This window comes from Gasterosteus aculeatus, chromosome 4 (assembly GCF_964276395.1).
Source record: "Gasterosteus aculeatus chromosome 4, fGasAcu3.hap1.1, whole genome shotgun sequence".
NCBI lineage: Eukaryota > Metazoa > Chordata > Actinopteri > Perciformes > Gasterosteidae > Gasterosteus > Gasterosteus aculeatus.
In genome coordinates, this window is record NC_135691.1 from 21,287,411 (window position 1) to 21,309,296 (window position 21,886).

Here is a 21,886-nt window from a genome sequence, read left to right on the forward strand (position 1 = left end):
ATGTTATCAGCAACAGAACTTAAGTGTATTTCAGCAAGTGGCTCAGGTGTTTGGAAAATCACTGCATATAGACATTCGAGAATACAAGCAATTAAAATAAAAAGGGGTTAATCATTAAATTTATTACTAAAAACCACGGAATACATTATTGACTAATCATACATCATACAAAAAAACATCTCCCCTTTCAATAAAACTAGATGGCCAATAAATAACTCCCAGCAGGATTATAAACTAAAATAATTGCAGCCCATCACACCTCATTCCTCTATGTGTGACTTTGCAAGTTACATTTATAAATAAAAACCCTTCTTTACCTGAGAATGTCATCTAGCCATAAAACACCTTGGGGCTCATTTATTAAATAGTGCATAAGATACATAGATATTTGCAAAATATAAGCAATCAAAAGAAACATTAAGTGGTAAATAAGGCTGATCCTTTCATTCTTTCGTTACTTTCATGTATAATTGATTACAGAGTAGCACACAAATTATGTCCAGTTTTAGATTAAATTAGACAAACCCATTAAATGATTACAGGCCAGTAATAGAAGACAAATAATCTCCAGAAACACATCTGTCTTTCAAGACGTTACACAATTAGCTCCTTGGCCCCGAGCTGCTGTGTCAGGCTCCTGGAGGGAAATCTCCTGCAGGAACTGGTCCCAGTCTGGCCTGCGAACTGGGAGCTGCGTCTGGAAGTGGTTCCAGAACCTGGAGACCAACGAGACGGATTCAAGTTGAGAATATTTTCAATATCAGAGCGAGAGTAAACATAATGTTCATCGTCAGGTAAATTGGATCAAATGAAAAAATGGCTTATTAGTTTATCAACACTCAGAATATTTCATGGTCATCCAAGTGTCAGTTGAAGAGAGAGTTGCAATATAATTTGAAGATAACGATGAGGCAAGTTCCAATGTCTATGTTTCATTACAACAACTCTGATCATAAATAATTAAGCTCAATGCTGTTGTGGCACATTTCTGGCATTGTTTGCTGTTTATCAATGAACTTGATGTATTGATATTAAAGTGGCTGTACTTGTGGTGGTAGACATCCGGGTCTCGGCGTATGCGGTTCTGGAAGCCGATGTACAGATCGTCCCAGAGAAGACCCTGCTGCACCACATATCTCATCACCCCAATCCTGTTTTTAATCTTGAAGGACAAAAACATGATGCATCCTGGTTAGTACTGTGTTTAAAAAAAGCTCCTCAAATAACTCTTTGAAACATATCTCCTAAAGATATTTATCAAATCCTTTTTTGATGGAGAAGACTTGGATCCACAGCATTGTGAGTGCTGGAGAACTTCTGGCTGTATCTGTTATCATTCTGCTGTCAGGGAAACAAATATCATGTATGTATTTCTTTGAGAGGCAGTGTGTCAGAAACAATCTGCATAGTATAAAAATCACAGATCTTTGCTCACGCAAAAGGGCTTTTTAGGCTTTGTTACGAGTCTGAAATATAAGTTTAAGATCATCAGACACGCCCAAGCTTCTCCTGAAGTTACTATAGTGACGTCACCAGTGCAAAATGGATGCTTAATAAAAATTGGCACGCTCAGAAAAAAAAGACGCTGGATGAAACATCTTGTCTCTATCTGCTATGATTTTGGACTTGTTATTCTGTCCCGTGTTGTCTCCATGGACTCTCACCTCTATGTAGGCGTGCTCCCGCTCAGGTCTCTTTGTGGGGAACGTCAGATCCAAGAAGTCCACCAGGTAGTCACTGCCGTCAGCATGGGGCTCAAAGCTGTCATCTGTCTCAATCATCTTGAATATACATGTTGGGACATTGGCTTTTAATCAAACAGACATCCATTTTTAAAAGAAAGCAACAGAAAGAAAGTAACGTAGGGTCAGGCAGTGGGACCAGTTCATGAAAAACTGATTATCACAGAGGTAGAGGAAGAAAAAAGTGATGAGGAAACCGAGCAGAGCGCTGTAAATCTTAATGTAACCTGATTTCCTCCCCATGTGGCGTCATGGCCCCACTAGCCTGTGGGTTGCTCCACCACTTTGGTCCAGAATGAAATAATTCAACAACTATTAGAGATTTCTACAGAATTGTGCGTTCAAGCAAGACGTTATGTGTATTCCCAAGGAAATGATTCTTTGTAACCTTTGTAGATCCCCAACTTTTCATATAGCTCCACCATGACATTAAAATATTTAAATGGGTTATTTATTTCATCTCCGAATGAATGCAGAATTAGAAAAATGAAGACATTCCTGTGTAGTCTAGCGATATTTAGATAATTCTATTATACAGATATCCCATAAAACAAGGAACAAAGAAGTTGTCCTTAAACCCATTTAAAGTCCTCTCCCACCTCCAATCTCTAACCAAATCTACAGCTGGCTAAAAGACTCACATCACAACTCTTCAGTAGAACACCAGAATCAAGTGTATCAGACCATGTTCTTATGCTACACGGCTCAGGAAAGAGAGAAGACCCAACTAGCGTTCACGATAGAGGTTTCAAAAGGTCAGAGAAGATCTGTCAAGTGTATTTACCCTCACAACAAGGTTGTAGTTTTGGAGGCCTGCCCAGGTGTAATAAAACTGGGTCCAGCGTTGATGTTTAAATATCTCACAGTTGATTGCTCTGTTCAGTTCATCCACATACAGATCCAAATCCCAACTGTCCTTGTAGATTTTTGTACTGTCTGAGGGATTGGTGATGGCCCCACTGCGTTTGGTCATGGATAAAAGGAAATGTTCACAAGAAAATAAAATGAAACGTATTAGTCTTTATGTATTCGCATTTTCAATGATAATTTCAATTTTCTATTTGTTTGTAGTTTTGCCTCCATTTCTTTGTGTAATAAAAGCATTGACACCAAGTTATTTGACCTTTTGCTAAGCCCTGCCCTCCGTAGTTACTAAATCTTTCAAGTTTGAAACAATGCATTGATTCAAGACAAAAGCTTGTAATTCGGGCTGGAAAATATTTTGTTAAAAAAAAGATGATGCTAGTTCAAAACACTATCTAGTAGCAAAGTGTATCTGCTGTAGCCTGCAACCTAACTGGACTGAGTACCGGCCCGTTTGGATCGGCCCAGTCTGCAGACTGCTTGAGGGCTAGTGTACCTGTTGGTGGGGTCTCTCAGAGCCAGGCCAAGGTCCAGCACAGCACCCGGCTTGGGCGTCCATGTCTTGATGTCTGGTGCAATCTTATTGATGAGAGCATTCAGGTCTTCGGGACTGTTCTTAACATTTGTTTGCCTGATGTATCTGGACACACACACACGCATAAAGTAGAGACAGACAAACAACTGCTACCGAAGAATACCACTAAGCAAAGTGCAGGTTTATTCCAAGATAAACTTCATATAAACTCTGATACAGCTAAAAGAAAGAGGAGGGAAATATAAAGATCATTCAAAGTAATTTATCCTTGCTGTACATTATTGTGATCTGCTGTTCTTGTACAGATCCTGGCCAACCCCTCTGAACAAAGTACCTGTCTGATGGATGGGCCTCCACAAAGAAGCCAGCGAACGGGCAGTAAATCGCCGGCTGCAGGGACTTCACCAGCAGAGCTTTGTAATTCAGCAGCTTCTTCCTTTCGTTCTTGATAAATTCTGCCTTCCAGGAGTCTGGGCATATAAATAAAGACCTTTGTGTTACTGTATATAGTGTCAGCAGGGGGGTCCACAGTGACATTGGGTGTAGAACACCTGTAATTAGTAATGTTTTTTTTGTTTGTATTTCAGTTTAAACTCAAATTGAAAATATCCAAACTTAAAAGACAAGCATTTATCTTTAATTATGTGTACAATAGAACATGAAACAGGGAGTAACCTCGATTAGTCTTTGATGCTTTCATTGGCAAGATCTGATATTGAGAAATCAAAAGCAACATTTCTTTGATAAAGAGTCAAATATTTATCAAGCTCCCTGAGTTTAAATGATGGAACTTTTAAACACGTCACAAAATGTGCATAGAAACTCAGAGGAAGCTTAAATCTTACATCAGACCATTACTTTCTCTTTCCGTAATTCCAGTTCAAACTAAATTTAGGTTGGCAGAGGGGAGACTTTCCCAAACACTGACTTGAGCCTCACCACTGTATTTCCCACCACAGAAAGTCATGGGGAATCCAGATGCCCCCCCAGCGAAGTCGCTCATCATCAAGTCCACATTCTGTGGTAACCTGCCCCCGTTTGGCCTGGTACAGTCCACGGTGTTCAGGATTGTGTGACCTGTGACAAATGCATTTAACAATTGAATTGTATGTTTCGGGCCGCAACTAGTATTCAATATACGAAACACATTGAAAAGTATGCACCTTTATATTCAACAATGATACAGGTGTCCATTTCAGGGTGCACTCCATCCATCAGGATCATAAACCTTAGGTCTGCGTCAATCTGATTCAGAACAAAGGTTAGGGAATGAAAATTAAAATGTTATTATTATAATTATTAGTATGTCACAAGATTTTAGTGTAGAGAATCATTTCTTTTTTATTCAATTACAACACTTTATAAAACATTCTAATATTTTGGGGAGATGTGAGCAGCAGTGGTTACATTATTCCAGACACCAAAAGGAACAACATGGATGTTTGTCAGCTTGATTTGGCTTTGCTCCATATACCTGTTGCATCAAGACCAAGAGAGACAATTGAACAATGGTTAATACCAACGATGAAATAAGAATCTGTTTTAGAATAATATGGATTCAACTTGGCTCCATCCCTTTACTAACCAAAAGACAGGTCTGGATGTGTCACCAACATAAATTGGGATATCTGGTCTCCGCTCTGACAAGACTTTCAGCGTCGGGTAACTAAAAAAGTAAAAAGGGCAACATACATTATTTTTAAAAATGTCTGATTATTGTTCACCTCACAAGTTAAATGTAAATCCCAAAACACTACCAACCTGCTTGAAACGCACGCAAACCCCTCAGGGGCTCAGGGGGCCGTCCTATGAGGCAACCCCATTACTCTGATGTCTTTCCGAAAATTAATCCATGTTTGTAAGTTTTGTTTGTTCATGTGTGTATTTTATGCACAAAGCAGTTTTATGTGACTGCTTGCAAGGCAAACCTGCTGGAAACCTTTTCCAAGAAAGAGAAGAAGAAGCAGAGCTGGAAGAAGTCACCACCTTGACTTAGCTCAAAAGTGCTATCGGCAAAGATGCAACAATTACATATGCATTCAAGCCTTTATTGGGAGTGCTAGAAAAGATTTAGTCACATAAAGGCCCATGTTTTCAACAGACAACAGAACAGGTGTTGGATTTTATACTTGTTCCTCTAAATGTGCGACTCTACAGATAAGGCCTTTTTGTCATGTGTTGTCTTTGCAGGGGAAGAGACAGCCAAAGTCTACCTGAGGTGGTCGGAGTGCATATGGCTGATGTAGATGAGATCAGCTGCACACAGTCTGTCCAGGGAGTCTGCTGGAGGCTCATGGAGAAGCCACCAGCCTCTGGCAAATGCAGGACCCTTCAGCCACGGGTCAAACTTGAACCGCCTCTGTCCAAGCTTCAGCTCCATGCAGGCGTGGGTCAAGTACGTCACCTGAGTGGGAAGTTAGTAATTGTGTCTGACAACCCCGATAAACTGAATTAAGTTATTATATTATTAACTGCAACATTAAGTGCAACATGTTTTCATGTGTTGAGGAAGACAGCAACATCTTCTTATCCCGAGTACAGGCTACAATTAACCGTTTTCATTAAAAAAGCCAAAGTTAACAACAATCAAAAGAACGCACTTCCATGGGTAAATAATCTGGAATCTAATGAAAAACCAACCATAGACTATGCGTTAAAACTGGCACTCAAGTCTATATTAGGAAATGATATGCAGACATTCATAATGTTAATAAACCAGGTAACGAAAACTTAGAAGAGCAAAAGCTATTTTTTTTTATTAAAATCATTGATGAAGCTGGAGGTAATTCGAAAATAATATGGGATTATCCAAAGAAGTTAACAGACAAAGATAACAGTACTTCAATGAAGCAACTTAAAATGAAAGTGAAAACTAGGTTCACTACTCCGAGACAGCAGATGAAATGTGACGAGGGAAAAAGGAAGCTAAGTTTGTTCTCGGCATGTGACTGTCCTTGATGTTTTCTGTGAGTAAATACATTTTGAATGCTATCTCTGTCCCTGAATCTTTTATCACCAGAGTTCTAGGCTCACTCAAGAACGCTAATGGTACGTTCACACCAGAAGCGAATTATTTGCGCGAGTAGATTCCATGTGTAGCGAACGGGACCACCGTCTGCTTAGTAGGGGAAAGTAAGTCTTCCCTGAATGGCTGGAGATAAAAAAGGATCTCAGTCCCTAAACCCCAAGCCTACTAGTCTCAAGCCTAACCTGCCGATGTGTAACGAATACAGTAGTTTCGGCCCTAGGATTTGTAAATGTCACGATGGTGACCTAAGGGACAAAATACAGGCATAAGCGTTTTTATGTGCAACTTACCCGATATTTTCCTATATAACGTCAGGGAATGTAACGGCTTTGCTAACTGAGCAAAGTTCGGGACAAAACGCCTGTAGTAAGACATAAACCCAACCACTTGCCGCACATCTTTGGTACTCCTGGGCACCGGCCAATCCTGGAGTGCTTGGACCTTTTCCCTGTCCACTTGAACACCCTCCGCAGAAACAATCTGACCTCCGATTTAAACAAGAAACACTTGCTTGGCTTAAGCTTCAGCCCATGATCCTTAAGACGACTGAACACCAGGTCCAGTTTTTCACAGTGGCTGTCGAAATCACTGGAGAAGACTAGAACATCGTCCAAATATATAAGTAAAACGTCAAATTGGCTTAAGCTTCAGCCCATGATCCTTAAGACGACTGAACACCAGGTCCAGTTTTTCACAGTGGCTGTCGAAATCACTGGAGAAGACTAGGACATCGTCCAAATATATAAGTAAAAGGTCAAATGTCAGATGGCTTAGGACGACCTCCATTAGCCTCTGAAATGTGGCCGGGGCGTTGCACAGACCAAATGAAATTCTGGTCCACTGGTATAAGCCAAACAGTGTGGTAACAGCCGTTTTCTCCTGATCGTCTGCATGAAGCCACCTGAAAATAACCTGCTGTCAAATCCAAAGAGGAGAAGAACTTAGCCTTTCCCAGGGCGTCCAACGACTCCTCGACCCTTGGGAGAGGGTAGGCGTCCTTCAAGGTGACACTGTTTAACTTACGGTAATCGCAACAGAACCTTACGGACTGGTCAACGGATCAACGGATTTACTAGCAAAGCTAGAAAAACAACACGGCTAGAAAAACAACACGGCTGTTTTAAAAAGCTGCATGCATCCAGAGATGCAGCGACCAGAACCAGCTTTGTGATAGGCCACACAATCGCCCAGAACACTAAGCCATTCTCTGAGGGGCAGTTTGTGAAAGAGTGCGTGGTCGAGTCTGCAGCACTGCTGCCCAGAGAAAAAAGAAGCGTTTAAAACATCCCGCTGTCCCGCCGCACCGTGACGAGGAGGGTGGAGGCCATCGCGGAGAATCTGGAGTTTCAGCTGCAAGGTGAAATGTGAAGCTTCAACTTTTCTCTTTGGCTTTGGATGAGAGCTGTGACGTCCGTCACACGGCCCAGCTGCTCATATCTCCCCGGTGGATGACGAGCAACTTCAAGCTTACGGAAGAGCTGGAAGCAATGCGGCCAAAAGGAACGGGGAGTGATCTGTTCACCGAGGTAAACGCATGCATGGACAAACCGGGACTCCAATGGGACAGACTGGCAGGGGTCACCACGGATGGATGTCCAAATTTGACTGGGAAGAATGTTGGGCTTTTGAAAAGAATGAAAGATAAAATGAGTGAACTCACCGCAGAGCAGAAATTGGTGTTCATACATTGTGTTATTCATCAGCAAACGTTGTGTAAGTCAGTGCTTAAACTTAGGCATGTGGTTGATGTTGTTACTACAACAGTTAATTTCATTGGAGCGCGAGCATTGAATCACAGGCAGTTTGTTTCACTATTGGAGGAGCAAGAGAGCGAACATGGTGATGTCCGGTACTACACAGCTGTCACATGGCTCAGTCTGGGCAAAGTGCTAAAAAGGTTTTGGGTTCTGAAATCAGAGATAAAAGAGTTTTGTGAGATGAAAGACAAAACCATCCCAGAGCTGTCTGATAAGGACTGGATGGCATATTGAACATTTGCTGTTGATGTGACTGCAGTGATGAATGAACTGAACACACAGCAGGGCGAGGGCCTTTTTACTCATGAAATGCACATCCATGTGAAAGCCTTCATGACAAAGTTGCAATTCATTTCAAGGCAACTAGGCAGCAACAATCTCAAACACGTGAAAACCCTGAAAGAAGTCAAACCATCATCTGATCACCGGCACAGGTACTCATCCATGTTAGGAGCACAGCATGATGAATTTTCAAGGCGTTTTCAAGATTTCAAAAAGGTTAAGGATGAAATGCAGCTGGTTTCCTCTCCCTTTACCTGCAGTGTTGATAGTGCACCCACTAATGTTCAGCTTGAACTCACTGACCTGCAGTCTGATTCACTACTGAAAGAGCACTTTAAGTCAGCATCACTGCCAGAGTTCTACTCTGGAGAACTTTCCAAACATGAGGAGACGTGCTCAGAAGATGTTGGTTCTCTGTGGATCCACCTACATATGTGAACAGACATTCTCAGTAATGAAGTTTACCAAATCCAGGTACAGATCCTCTCTCACTGATGAACATCTGTCAGCTGTGCTTCGCATCTCCACCTCAGACATTCAACCTGACTTTGATGGACCTGTTACAGCTCCACAGAGACTGGATTTCTCACATTGCATGAGAAAAGAAGAACACTAAAATGTGGGAATATAACAAGTGAAATGGGACATTTGATATGTTTCTTTTCTTTTTTGCACAGTTCTGAAAATGTTTTAAAACAGGCATGTAAAGTCAAAAAGGCTACGAAACTGGGACTGGGACTGATGATGTGATGTCTTTAGAAAGCTAAGAAAATCCTTGTTTCAATAGTATATGAAACTCAAAATGCCCTTTGTTATTAATGTGACTGAAAATGAGTCAAATGTTTCACATTTTGTTTCACATTTTGAAAATTATATTTGAATAAATTATACTTTTGAAAGATAACCTCACCTTTGAATTGCCAAATAATAACATACACTCTTACCAGCAGTCAAAACAATGCCATTTACTGCTTTTAATATAGAAAAAATGTATATTATGCATAATTGAGTTCGGCATTTTGGCCTATTTTCAGTTTCTCATTTGGCCCCCTGGGAAAAATAATTGCCCACCCCTGCCCTAGGGGGTATCCTACAGCAACCTTCGATCACTTTTTCACTGAAGGGGGGAATGGTGACAGCCTGCTTCCCTGCCACTCTCACGAACCCTATTCGTCCATTTGGGCCCACACACCGCTCCTCTTCTTCGATGGTGGACAGCACACGGTGTAGGCTAGCCAGCCCTGGCGGTGGTGTGCCCCGGTCCAGCTTCTTAATACCCTCGAAATCGGACAGAAAGCCCTGGAGTTCACCGATCACGTTCATCCCTAAAATACCAGGTACTACTTTCCTTCCATTAAGGCCACTGCAACTGTCCTTCGGCACAAAAACACACAGACCCTTCAACAGCTTGCCCATACACTCAATATCTGCCTCCAAACACCCAACACCCGGGATTTCAATGCCATTGGCAGCCGTCAGGCGAACCCATTTAGCTGGCGACAGACAACATTCATTCCCCTGAAAATGCTCCTTGAAATAGCTCTCGGGAATGGTAGTGACCTCGGAACCGGTGTCCAAAAGGCAGCTGGTCTTTACACCACCTATACACCTACATATTGATATTAAAATATCAATTGTGAAGCACTCCCCGAATGCACTGCTGGGAGTCGCAGAGTCTCTCTCTTTTGACCGGGTGACTGCTCTAATGCCAGCTAAAGCCGAACCACTAGAGCTCTGTGTACCGCTCTCGACTTGGCTCCCCCCTGTGGTATCAACGACTGTCATCCTCACTCTGTGCTCTGCTTGATTCCCCTGTCTACACATGCGGCTCGTGTGACCAGGTTGATTGCAGGTATAGCAAATGAGTCGTCCTTCGCTGTCTCTTAGAGGTGGTTCAGAAGGCCTTGCAGCCTGCTCCCTGCTGTGAAGCTCCTCCTGGCGGGCAGCAAGATGTTGAATAGCTTCATGAAGTGATTTCATGGTCAATTGAGAAGATGTTTCTTCAGCAGCTGTTGCATGAACTGCTCCTCGCACTGGGCCCCTGGCCGCACCTCCCGGGGCTTCTTCCTCTTCCGACCACGTGATGGCTGATTGCATCAGATCATGGAAGGTCAGAGCTGGTTGCTCCTTGTCTTGCGCCTTGAACTCGCCCTGGGTCTCGCCGTTTCAGCTTACACACTTTTTCCTGAAGATCATAAGCATAGGCACGTATCTTCTCACCTGGCCCTTGCTTCCTATCATAAAACTATCTAAGGCGAGTACCAACAGGAACTTTGTCGCCATAGGTTTTCTCCAAAACGTCAAAGACCTGAGTAACATCGGTATTTTCTTCACTTAGTAGAAACCTAACCGTCAGCTTGGCTTCGCCCTTGAGGTGCTGTCGAAGCAACTCAATTCTATCCTCTTCTGGGACTCTGGCAATCTTGAAACAAGATTTAATGGACGCTATCCACTCCTCAACGCATGGTTCACCAGGAGATGGGTAACCAGTGAAATCGGACCTGCGTCTGTGACGCCAAATGTAGCGAACGGGATCACCGTCCGCTTAGTAGGGGTAAGTAAGTCTTCCCTAAATGGCTGGAGATAAAAAAGGATCTCAGTCCCTAAACCCCAGGACTACTAGTCTCAAGCCTAACCTGCCGATGTGTAACGAATATAGTAGTTTCGGCCCTAGGATTTGTAAATGTCACGATGGTGACCTAAGGGAAAAAATACAGGCATAAGCGTTTATATGTGCAACTTACCCGATATTTTCCTCTACTACCATATACTGACAGAGGATGAGACGCCCAAGAACTGCACATTATAAGCACATCATTTGAACAATGAAAATCAATAATGATTTATCAATCTAATTGCACTAGGAAAATAAACAAACAAATACAAAGTATATAGGAATGGGTTGGTTACCCTAAATCACGCTTCACGCTTTCAGTCGATAATGAATAATATAGTTTCATCACAGGAAGAAATGACAGGAAATTAACAGCAGTGACCAAAGACAGTACACAATAAACGTCACTGACCAGTGTCCCCGTTTCTCAGTAGTTGTTTTACACAGGAAAATGGTTCATCCTAAACAATAAGAAAAATACCTTATTCTCAGTGGAAATGTCCAACAGCCTTACGGCTTAGTCCAGAGCAAAAATCCTCAAATTCCGTTCTCTGAGTCCACAAAGTACCAAATAAAATAGGCTAGCCTGGTTCTAGCTGGTGCTAAGAAAAAATCAATCCAATCCGGGCAAAGTTATTCTTCTGTGTAGCCTGCTGCTAAATAGTACAAAGTTGGGTTACTTCACCTTACGTGTCCCCCTAGTTTGCACCCGTTATCGGAGCTCTGTTTCTGGATGGCAGGGATCCGTCAATCTCCGCGGCGGCAAAGATGAAAAGCACCGCGAACCCAACTCCCGCAATTCCAACTTTTTCCTCTGGCCGGTGTAGCGCGACTCGCCAGCGTCTCGAACGGCTTCACATGTAAAGTCAATGCACAGACGCGTCTGGTCGCGAATGAGGCAAATTTTAAATGGGCGGTGCGAATGACGCGTGGGACGCGAAAGGAGCGAACCGAATAAATCGCTTTTTCTACGCTTCTTCGCTTTTGGTGTGAACGTATCATAAGGTCAAAGATTATGGAGGTTTATGGAATTCACAATATTTTTTTGAAGAAACACAAAGGCACACTCGCTCACCCAATCATAAGCATTGTCAATAACTCTGCAATGTGTCTTCCCAAAAGGATGGAAATCAGCCATAGTATCACCAATTTTTTAGTCAGGCAAAGAAAACAATGTCTCTTTAATGTTCCTGCTGTTTCCTCTTAGATAATGTGAAGCTTAAAATGGATAAAGGGGTGTGGTAGCAGCAGTTTTTCTTGACCTCAAAAAGGCTTTTAAAAGTTAATCACAATGCTCTGATCAATAAACTGTCACATTTTAACTTTTCCCAAGAGTCTCTGGCCTTGCTGGAATCCTATCTTGAAGGAAGAAACCACTGTGTCAGAGTAATGTGGGAGTACCCCAGGGTTCTATTTTGGGACATCTATTATTCAGTTTACACATAAATGATTTGCTGGGTGTCTGCAATGGATGTGGTATTGAAATGTATGCTGACGATACAGTGATTTATGTTCACGCAAAGAACAAAGAACAAGCTGCACTTAGACTCACATCCACAAAGACAAATGTAACTAAATGGCTTGCACATTTCTGCCTTCATCTGAATGTTAAAAATGATGTATGTTCTTCACAAAGAGGAAGTGTCACCAGAGCCAGATGTTTATGTTGCAGGTGAGAGGCTACAGGTAGTGTCAGATTTGAAATATTTAGGCATTATTATTGCTTCTAATCTCTCTTTTAAAAAACAGGAAAAACACGTGACAAAGGTTTTGGATTTTAATCTCGTGAATTTTAGATATGTAAGACATTGTTTAACCATGATTGTCCCCTATCTGACCTACTGTTTAACTAGCTGGGCACAAGCCAGCAGCACAACATTAATATGTATTCACATTCTCCATAAACAAGCCCTAAAAACAGAAGTCACCATCGCTGCAATATTCTCCCCAAACACCATTTCCTGAGTTGGGAGAACCTCATTAAATTCACTGATGTTTGTCTGTTTTTTCTTGCCAATCATGTTTGCAAGCATTGACATGCCGTCTGTCCTGCCTGCTTGATTCACCTATATGTGCTTATATCTTGCTCAGTGTTGCTAATTTTTTTTCTTGTTTTTTTTCTCTCTCTGTGTACGTTATGTGCTTCAGTGGTATATTGTATATGTGCTTCCACTGTAGGTTTGTTTGTTCTGCCTGACGCATGCTGCAGCCTGTTATGGTTCTCTAGTTTATTGTCGTACGCTTTTCTTTTTTTGCTGTGTGACACGTGTCCATTTTGTCTATGAATTTGAATTTCCTTTCAAGATTTTGAATGTTTCTTTAGCAGATGGAAATTAGCCTCTCTAGCTAACTCTGGCTCACTTACAGTACACCTGTTGATTAATGTGCATTGTCCCCGCAAAATAAATAAATAAATAAAAAAAAACATGGTTAGTGTTAACTTGTCTGTCATAATATTATGATCGTGGAGGGTTAAGTGTGCAATAGTTTTGAACTAGTGATACATGATATTGTGCATAACAATGAGATTACATGATTCAAAATTGTAGTTGTCCAGCACTAATAAGGATTTATACAGTATATTTATATAAATAAAGGTATTCAGTTAGTTGCAATCTGCCTCCACAGTAGTAGATGACCTAATTAAACCTAAATCAATAAATTCAAACTTTCACTTTTTCTCACTTCATAGATTTTATAGATAGTTTATACAAGAATTACATTGTGTAAATGTAAATTTGTATAGTGTAAATTTGATAAACAGTAGATTGTGGTTAACAGCATGATACATACTTTCACCTCTCCATCCTGGAGCTGCACAGCCTCTTGAGGGTCAGCCAGCCAGGGGTCGATGGGGCTCAACTCAATCAACTGAAGGCTTCCATCTTCAGAAAGCTCTACCTCTGTAAGTGACAGATTATATATCCTGAGCTGGATATGAAGCAGTCAGATACATTATTGGGAAATATACAATATAATATACTTTTTGTGGAGCTTTTCATACTCAAATTTCACATAATGAATCAGGCATGCATTCACTTTGAAGAACCAGAACATAAACAGGAAGCGCATGCTTTACATGTAATCTGTATCCGGTGGTGCTTAGATGGTCTGAACTATCTCAACATTCAGACCTCTTTGGTGTAACAGCAATAAAATAAGCATCCCAAATAGAAAAATATGATTTTAGCAGACTCACCGAGCTCGTCCTGCAAAAAGCTGTCTGGTGGATTCACATATTTCATCGTGGACACATTTAACTTCCAGTTGTGCTTAGTGCACTTAACAGTCCTGTTGAACCAGAGCAGCCCGTCAGTACCCAAAGGTTCCTTTAACACATCACATTTCACATTGCGTGACAATTCTGCCAAACTGCTCTCACATGCCACCCAGGTCTTCGATGTCTTTGATGAACAGCCCTCCCTGGTGTTTGCATTGGTTCTTGCACGCTCTGAAGCCATTGTCGCTCTTGAATATGATGTAACATTTACCGTCCTGTGGGTTTTTCTTGAAGTTGACTCCTTCTTTGAGTGAGCACACTGTTTCAGCACCCAGTGACAGCACCACCTTTGCTCTTTGTGAGGTCATTGCTCCTAAAAATAGGACATGCATTTTGAACAATTTAAAAACTTTACCACAGAAATGTTGTTACAAAACACTACCACAGTTCTGAAGCAACCACATAGACGGGTGGTCCACCACCATTTTCCCAATCATAACGGATATAAATATATTCACAGGACCTCAACATTAAGATAATTGGAAACTTTTTGTTAAATTTGTGTTTTCATAGACTCACATTTTCCCACTAGTTCTCATACCGAAGTGCAATGGAAACGTGGCAGTTATTCAATTCAATGATAGATGATTTTATTTTAAATAATTCCCTAAAGCTCTAGACACAATCTGCTCATGTGTTTCAGCAAGACTTCTGCCACACATATCCCACATATCCGTGTCCTCTGGGGAGTCTGGAGATTTCTTATTTCTGACACAATTCCCGACTTTAAAAAAAAACAACCTTCCCCCTCCTTAGGTTGAACAACAAAATATTTTTTTCAGATTTGCAGATTTGATTTGCAAACTAAATACAAATAAATAAGACGAAGAATTGGAGGTCTTGTCTAAAGAGTTTAGTAACCTTTTGTAGCCTTGGTGACATGTTTGAACCGTTAATATCAGGATGTGCCTGTTATCAGTGTTATCAGTAAAGTGTAGAGATGCCTCCATGCCACACCTTGTGTCTTTTCCCAGTCAGCACGATTTCCCAGCAGTTGCAAAGACCCATACGCAGGTAGATGCCAATGAATATATTCCAGCTCAGTGAGATTAACATTAACCTGCTGTCCCGATTTGCTTTTTCAGTAACTCAATAATTTCTTCTGTTTATAGACAAAGTCAAAGAGAACTGCAAGAGAATCAACCCCAACACAACAGTCTCCCTGACCACCTGAGGACAGTACGGTCACTGGACTCTTTGAAAACTGGCCTGAAAACCGTTTCATTCAAGAAGGCGTTTTTTTACTCGAACTTCTACTTGTTTTTTTTCTTCCCCTATGTTTTTACTAGCTTTTACTTTGTTCTTAACTATGTTTTACCAATGTTTCGCCATCTCTGTCGTACTTTGATATCTGCTGATGAAGAGTGCGTTATATATAAAATGTATTATTATTATTATTATTATTGTAGATCTGTTACAACCTGGCACAGACATCTTCAATCGTGTATGTGTGTGCAGATATATGTGTATATGTGCGAATTTAGATATGCATAGTGGTTCTTTACAAAACAAAAAGTAGTTAAATAAACCACTTAATGTTTATTTTGGATGTTTTATTTACGTTAATCTGAAAGCAGACATGTTGTGGAATCCAAATAGCCAAATTAGCAGGGGTTCTCAGTAATGTTGCACCGTAGGATTTTAAAAAGACACGATTTTCAGTTTAGTTTAAGAGTACCAACAGTAAATTAAAGGAGGCAACAAACAGAAAAGTCTTGAATGCTAGGCTTCCCACCGACAGACATATACAAAAAAAGAGAACATCTTTTCATTGAAAAGACCCCAAAACTAAACTATAATATTGCACAAAGATGTGAAAAATAATTTGTCCAAAAAGTGTAAAGGCTGTTAGGATTTATTGAAAATGCTACGGATTTGATCATTAGTAATAATGTATATACAAAATAGATGTGATACCTCTGACTTTCAAATGTTGAAACAGATTAACAGAAAAACATGTTCATGTTTACATATGTCTGTTTCCTACTATCATTGTGGTGAAATCATTGTTAATACTTAATGTGAGGAACAATTAACATTGATATATATTCACATATATCACTATTATTATCATTAAAAAGTGATCTGTGCAACTTTGTTATTCAAGAGGTTTGTATCAAACAAGTGGCCCTACTCTGTATGGTCAAAGAAGCGCAGAGTTTCTGAATGGTTGGTGACACCCGAGAGATCAAGCTCATCTAGAAAATCTACTTTCTCGTGTTTGTTTTATGGGATTGTGTTACTCAAATAAATCTCTATGAATTGTAAGCTTGCATGCTTTACTGAAGTTCCTGGTCAGTGAGGGTTTCTTAGTACTTTAGCACGAGTCATATAGATAAAGTCAAAGAGTTAGAACTGCAAGAGAATCAACCACAACATCTCCACCATCTGTTACAACCTGGCACAGACATCTTCAGTCGTCTATGTGTATGTCTATACAGATATATGTGTGTATGTGTGAATTTAGGTTGTTGACCAATCCTGAGACACAAAAAAAGGAAAGTCGTCTAAAAAACACTTAATGTGCATTTTGGATGTTTTATTTACATCAATCTGAAAGCAGACATGTTGTGGAATCCAAATAGCCAAATTAATCAGTGCATAAGAGTTGGGGAGAGGGTTCCCTCCATAATGTTGCACCTTAAAGAAAAACTACACAATAATATAATGCTGCCAAAAGCCAATCTGCATTATGAGAATGTTTAACAACATTTTGTTCCTAATTCTTAAACCATGTACTCTTAGGCTCCTTAATGGAATGTCGTCTCATGACATATTTTTACTTTACAGGCAATTGACTTTTCAACCTAATAAGTACACAGCTGTATCAATGGATTATCGTCGTATTCAAAGCGACTGGTTTCTTTGAGGGGAGGGAAAGTAATCCCTGTCACACATGGCAGTGGACTCAAGGCTGTAAGAGAATAAAAACAGGAGCTCAAACTCACCCAACACGAGATGCGCCCTAATCCCACAAGGACTGCGACTGGTGCGCAGTCTCTTCGCGCGTGCGCCAAATAAAGTGTTCAAGTGTCCTGGCATGACCTGGGGGACGGAGCATGATTCTGTGTATGAACGTGAGTGTGAATGGTTGTTTGTCTCTGTGTTTGCCCTGCGATTGGCTGGCGACCAATCCAGGGTGTACCCGGTCTCTCGCCCGAAGTTGGCTGGGATAGACTCCATCCAACAAGGAAACAAGGAAATTCAAAGTGATTCACATGAAACAATTAAAAACATCCCGGCATCTAGGACATTTAAAATGAGTTAAAATAGAAACTGAAAAATAAAATTAAAAATGATTAAAGCGATTTTAAAAAGACAGTTAAAAAAAACAAAAATAGAACATTTTCAGTTCAGTTTAGGCGAGCCAACAGCAGATATTCCGGCCTGTGCTATTACCACGCATGGTTGGGCAGCGGGCTACAATGTGCCGTTCTCCATGCAGTTTCAGCAGGATGGGAAATACCAGGGCTGGTGCTCAGTAACAGCCTCGAGCGTTGGCCAGGAAGGCAGGCTGTTGTTCATTAAGGACGACGTTTCCGGGCGGCACTTTCTTTGCGACATGGACGCAGAGGAGCGTTTTGCCTGCATCGCGGGTGGACATGCTGACAAATGGGCAAGGCCCCCCTCTTGAAGCTGCAAACGGTACACCCATATGCACTTTTAGAACACGGCACAGAGTTGTGTTTTATGGGGCAGCGTTTCAGCTGAGACTTTGTCACGGCTAAAATCGCCATTCCACTGCTGGGTGCAGATTTTCTATGCGCTTATGGACTATTGGTGGACGTCAAAGGCCGCGGCCTGGTAAATGCTGTGACTTTCTGCTCTTACCCGTGTACACTATTTGAGCAACTCAGTCAGCACGGGTTGATCATCAACCCGTTGCATCCAGCCTCAGGTCAGCTGAGTACGTGTTTGTTCGCCAGGACGGCCATCGTGGGCCTCTTTAACCCCCCTACATGGGGCTGTTTTGGGTTCTGGAGACCGGAGACAACCTGCACGGTCGACATGGGCGGCAGGCTGGAATGTGTGTCTGTTGACTGCCTTAAACCGGCACATCTGGACCTGGACTAGCCGGTAAAGTTGGCTGAACCCTCACAGCGAGGAAGGCCGTGTCTCTTCGCGGATGCGCCAAATAAAGTGTTCGACGTCTCATTGCATGAGCTGGGGGGCGGGGCATATTTCCTTGTAGATTGTTCAGGTAACTATTTTAATTTCATTGATATTATTTATTTTTAATATGTAGTTATGATCAGTTTGTTTGGGATCAAACGTGTGCATGAAGATGTAACACATCCCTTTGCATAGGAGAAACTGCTTTAAAATCGCTTTAATCATTTTTTTATTTTATTTTTCAGTTTCTATTTTAACTCATTTTAAATGTCCTAGATGCCGGGATGTTTTTAATTGTTTCATGTGAATCACTTTGAATTTCCTTGTTTCCTTGTTTCCTTGTTGGATGGAGTCTATCCCAGCCAACTTCTGGCGAGAGACCGGGTACACCTTGGATTGGTCGCCAGCCAATCGCAGGGCAAACACAGAGACAAACAACCATTCACACTCACGTTCATACACAGAATCATGCTCCGTCCCCCAGGTCATGGCAGGACACGTTGAACACTTTATTTGGCGCAAGCGCGAAGAGACTGCGGGCGCATCTCGTGTTGGTGAGTTTGAGCTCCTGTTTTTATTCTGTCTCTTACAGCCTTGAGTTCACTGCCTGGTGTGACAGGGATTACTTTCCCTCCCCTCAAAGAAACCAGTCGCTTTGAATACGACGATAATCCATTGATACAGCTGTGTACTTATTAGGTTGAAAAGTCAATTGCCTGTAAAGTAAAAATATGTCGTCACACGACATTCCATTAAGGAGCCTAAGAGTACATGGTTTAAGAATTAGGAACAAAATGTTGTTAAACATTCTCATAATGCAGATTGGCTTTTGGCAGTATTATATTATTGTGTAGTTTTTGTTTAAGGTGCAACATTATGGAGGGAACCCTCTCCCCAACTCTTATGCACTGATTAATTTGGCTATTTGGATTTCACAACATGTCTGCTTTCAGATTAATGTAAATAAAACATCCAAAAATACACATTAAGTGGTTTATTTAAATCCTTTCTCTTGTGTCTAGAGATTTGTCAACAACCACTATACCTAAATTCGGACATATTCACATACACTCGCCTAAAGGATTATTAGGAACACCTGTTCAATTTCTCATTAATGCAATTATCTAATCAACCAGTCACATGGCAGTTGCTTCAATGCATTTAGGGGTGTGGTCCTGTTCAAGACAATCTCCTGAACTCCAAATGGAATGTTAGAATGGGAAAGAAAGGTGATTTCAGCAATTTTTAGCGTGGCATGGTTGTTGGTGCCAGACGGGCCGGTCTAAGTATTTCACCATCTGTTCAGTTACTGGGATTTTCACACACAACCATTTCTAGGGTTTACAAAGAATGGTGTGAAAACGGAAAAACATCCAGTATGCGGCAGTCCTGTGGGCGAAAATGCCTTGTTGATGCTAGAGGTCAGAGGAGAATGGGCCGACTGATTCAAGCTGATAGCTTGAAAACAAAGGTAAAACATAGTTAAAAATAAAGTAAAAGATAGTAACAACATAGGGGAAGAAATAAGAAAGTTAGAGTAAAAAACACCTTGAATAAAAAGGTTTTCAGGCCAGTTTTTAAAGAGTCCATTACAGTTCTAACTCTTTGACCTTATATGACTCGTGCTGATCCATTTAATATGTTTTCTGTCCCCCATAATTAGATGTCTCAGAGTTTCATTAGGAGACTATTAAATGTCTCACCACACGCAGCCCTTCCCTAACTTGTTTTTTCTGCTCAGTTATGAAGTTATGCCTTATACTTTAGGTATGAGAACTTATTAAAAACACTTGTGTGAAAATGTGAGTCTATGAAAACACTAAATCTAACAAAAGGTTTTTAAATCCTCTTACTTTGTAACAATTATTTCCATTATAATTGGGACCACCTGTCTATGTTGAGGTCCATCAGGACTAAGACCTCCCGCCACACGTACGGTTTCTTCCCGTCGGCAGTCAGGCTCATCAACAGAGCCCGGTCCCCCACTAACTGACTCTGTCATTCCACCGGTCACTTTTTTTCACACTGCACACGTCACTTTCAGTTCTGCACTTTTTTTATATTTTTAAATATTTTTAACTTTTTGCTTTTATTCCTTTATTTTTAAACCAACCCATAGCCTTATATTATTAACCCATAGCATTATATTTTATTTTATCCCTCCTGCACTGCTGTCTTGTTGTCCATTGTCGTATTGTCTGCTGTTATGCACCAACTGTAAAGTTAAATTCCTTGTATGTCTAACATATTATGGCAATAAATGTTTCCTGATTCCTGATTCCTGAAAATAACCCCCAAATATCTTGGGGCCACGCGACCGGCCCTACTCCGTGTCTCTGGGGCGGGAGGCCGGACCACCATTGAAGAAGACATAGGGGGTCTTGTCGTGGTGTGAAACGAGGGCACACGGCCTTCCTCGCTGTGAGGGTTCAGCCAACTTTACCGGCTAGTCCAGGTCCAGATGTGCCGGTTTAAGGCGGTCAACAGACACACATTCCTGCCAGCCGCCCATGTCGACCGTGCAGGTTGTCTCCAGTCTCCAGAACCCAAAACAGCCCCATGTAGGGGGGTTAAAGAGGCCCACGATGGCCGTCCTGGCGAACAAACACGTACTCAGCTGACCTGAGGCTGGATGCAACGGGTTGATGATCAACCCGTGCTGACTGAGTTGCTCAAATAGTGTACACGGGTAAGAGCAGAAAGTCACAGCATTTACCAGGTGGCGGCCTTTGACGTCCACCAATAGTCCATAAGCGCATAGAAAATCTGCACCCAGCAGTGGAATGGCGATTTTAGCCGTGACAAAGTCTCAGCTGAAACGCTTCCTGTTAAAGGAAACATTTAGTTTTAGTGTGTTCAATAAATGTTTATTCTGTTCGGCCCGCGACCTGTAGTGTGTTTTGAATTTTTGCCCCCTGTGCAATTGAGTTTGACACCCCTGAAGTAGAGCTTCTCCACCTCCACGAGGCTGAAGAGCCACGCACAAACACACACGGAGAAGGCTTTATGGGGTCGTTCTTTGAGCTACCAAAAGTTAATGATGTATGTTTTTAGAGATTCAAATCGCTGCTCTGTCATTTGAAGTATATAGAGAGCCTTCACATCTTCCGCCGCAAACTATAGACACACCTCTTCAGACTCTACCTCGACTAAAAGACTAACGTGTTTCTGTTGAAGACGACCTAGAGAGTCACGTCTTTGTGTGTGGAAGTTGTTGGTTTGTTTATTTATGTATCATAGACTTTATTGCCCCGTGCATCGACACTGCTGCTTTTCGTCATACTCCACAGCTGCAGATGTGTCCGCCTCAGTTCCCTGATTCGTCACACATTCACAAACATATTGCTAAAAATCTTCAAAACGCATCACAAATCCATTGCAGCGTTTACGATTGTATAAGTGAGCACCACATCACAGCCACGTATGAAAACATTTATATAAAAAACAAAAACAACTGGTTACCTTGGGCGTTACCTTGGGCGTGTCTTGGAACACTTCAGGACATCGCTACTTCTTCACGAGGCTGCAGCCTTGCATCGACACATTTGGATTAAAAAAGGATATTGTTTTCTTATGGCCATAGCGTGACGTAAACCACAGACACGAACAAAACACAGTTAAGAAAATACATTAAAAGATCGAACCGACCAGGTTGCGAACCAATGAATCAA

At 41.5% G+C, this 21,886-nt stretch overlaps 1 protein-coding gene and 1 pseudogene across 1 annotated transcript; one reads left to right on the forward strand and one right to left on the reverse strand.

The window, feature by feature from the left end:
- Nucleotides 1-3: 3 nt before the first annotated feature.
- LOC120817945 (cytidine monophosphate-N-acetylneuraminic acid hydroxylase) lies at nt 4-17,159 on the reverse strand. Its single transcript, XM_078101024.1, has 15 exons — nt 17,051-17,159; nt 14,205-14,415; nt 14,022-14,113; nt 13,616-13,725; nt 5,355-5,545; nt 4,727-4,807; nt 4,549-4,615; nt 4,305-4,386; nt 4,081-4,218; nt 3,476-3,611; nt 3,103-3,246; nt 2,527-2,701; nt 1,665-1,781; nt 1,047-1,162; nt 4-716 (listed from the first exon to the last, which is right to left on the reverse strand). The coding sequence occupies exons 1-15, from the start codon at nt 17,142-17,144 to the stop codon at nt 587-589; spliced, it is 1,884 nt and encodes a 627-aa protein (XP_077957150.1). The 5' UTR covers nt 17,145-17,159; the 3' UTR covers nt 4-586.
- LOC144406149 (general transcription factor II-I repeat domain-containing protein 2B-like) lies at nt 7,618-8,646 on the forward strand (annotated as a pseudogene).
- Nucleotides 17,160-21,886: the final 4,727 nt, after the last annotated feature.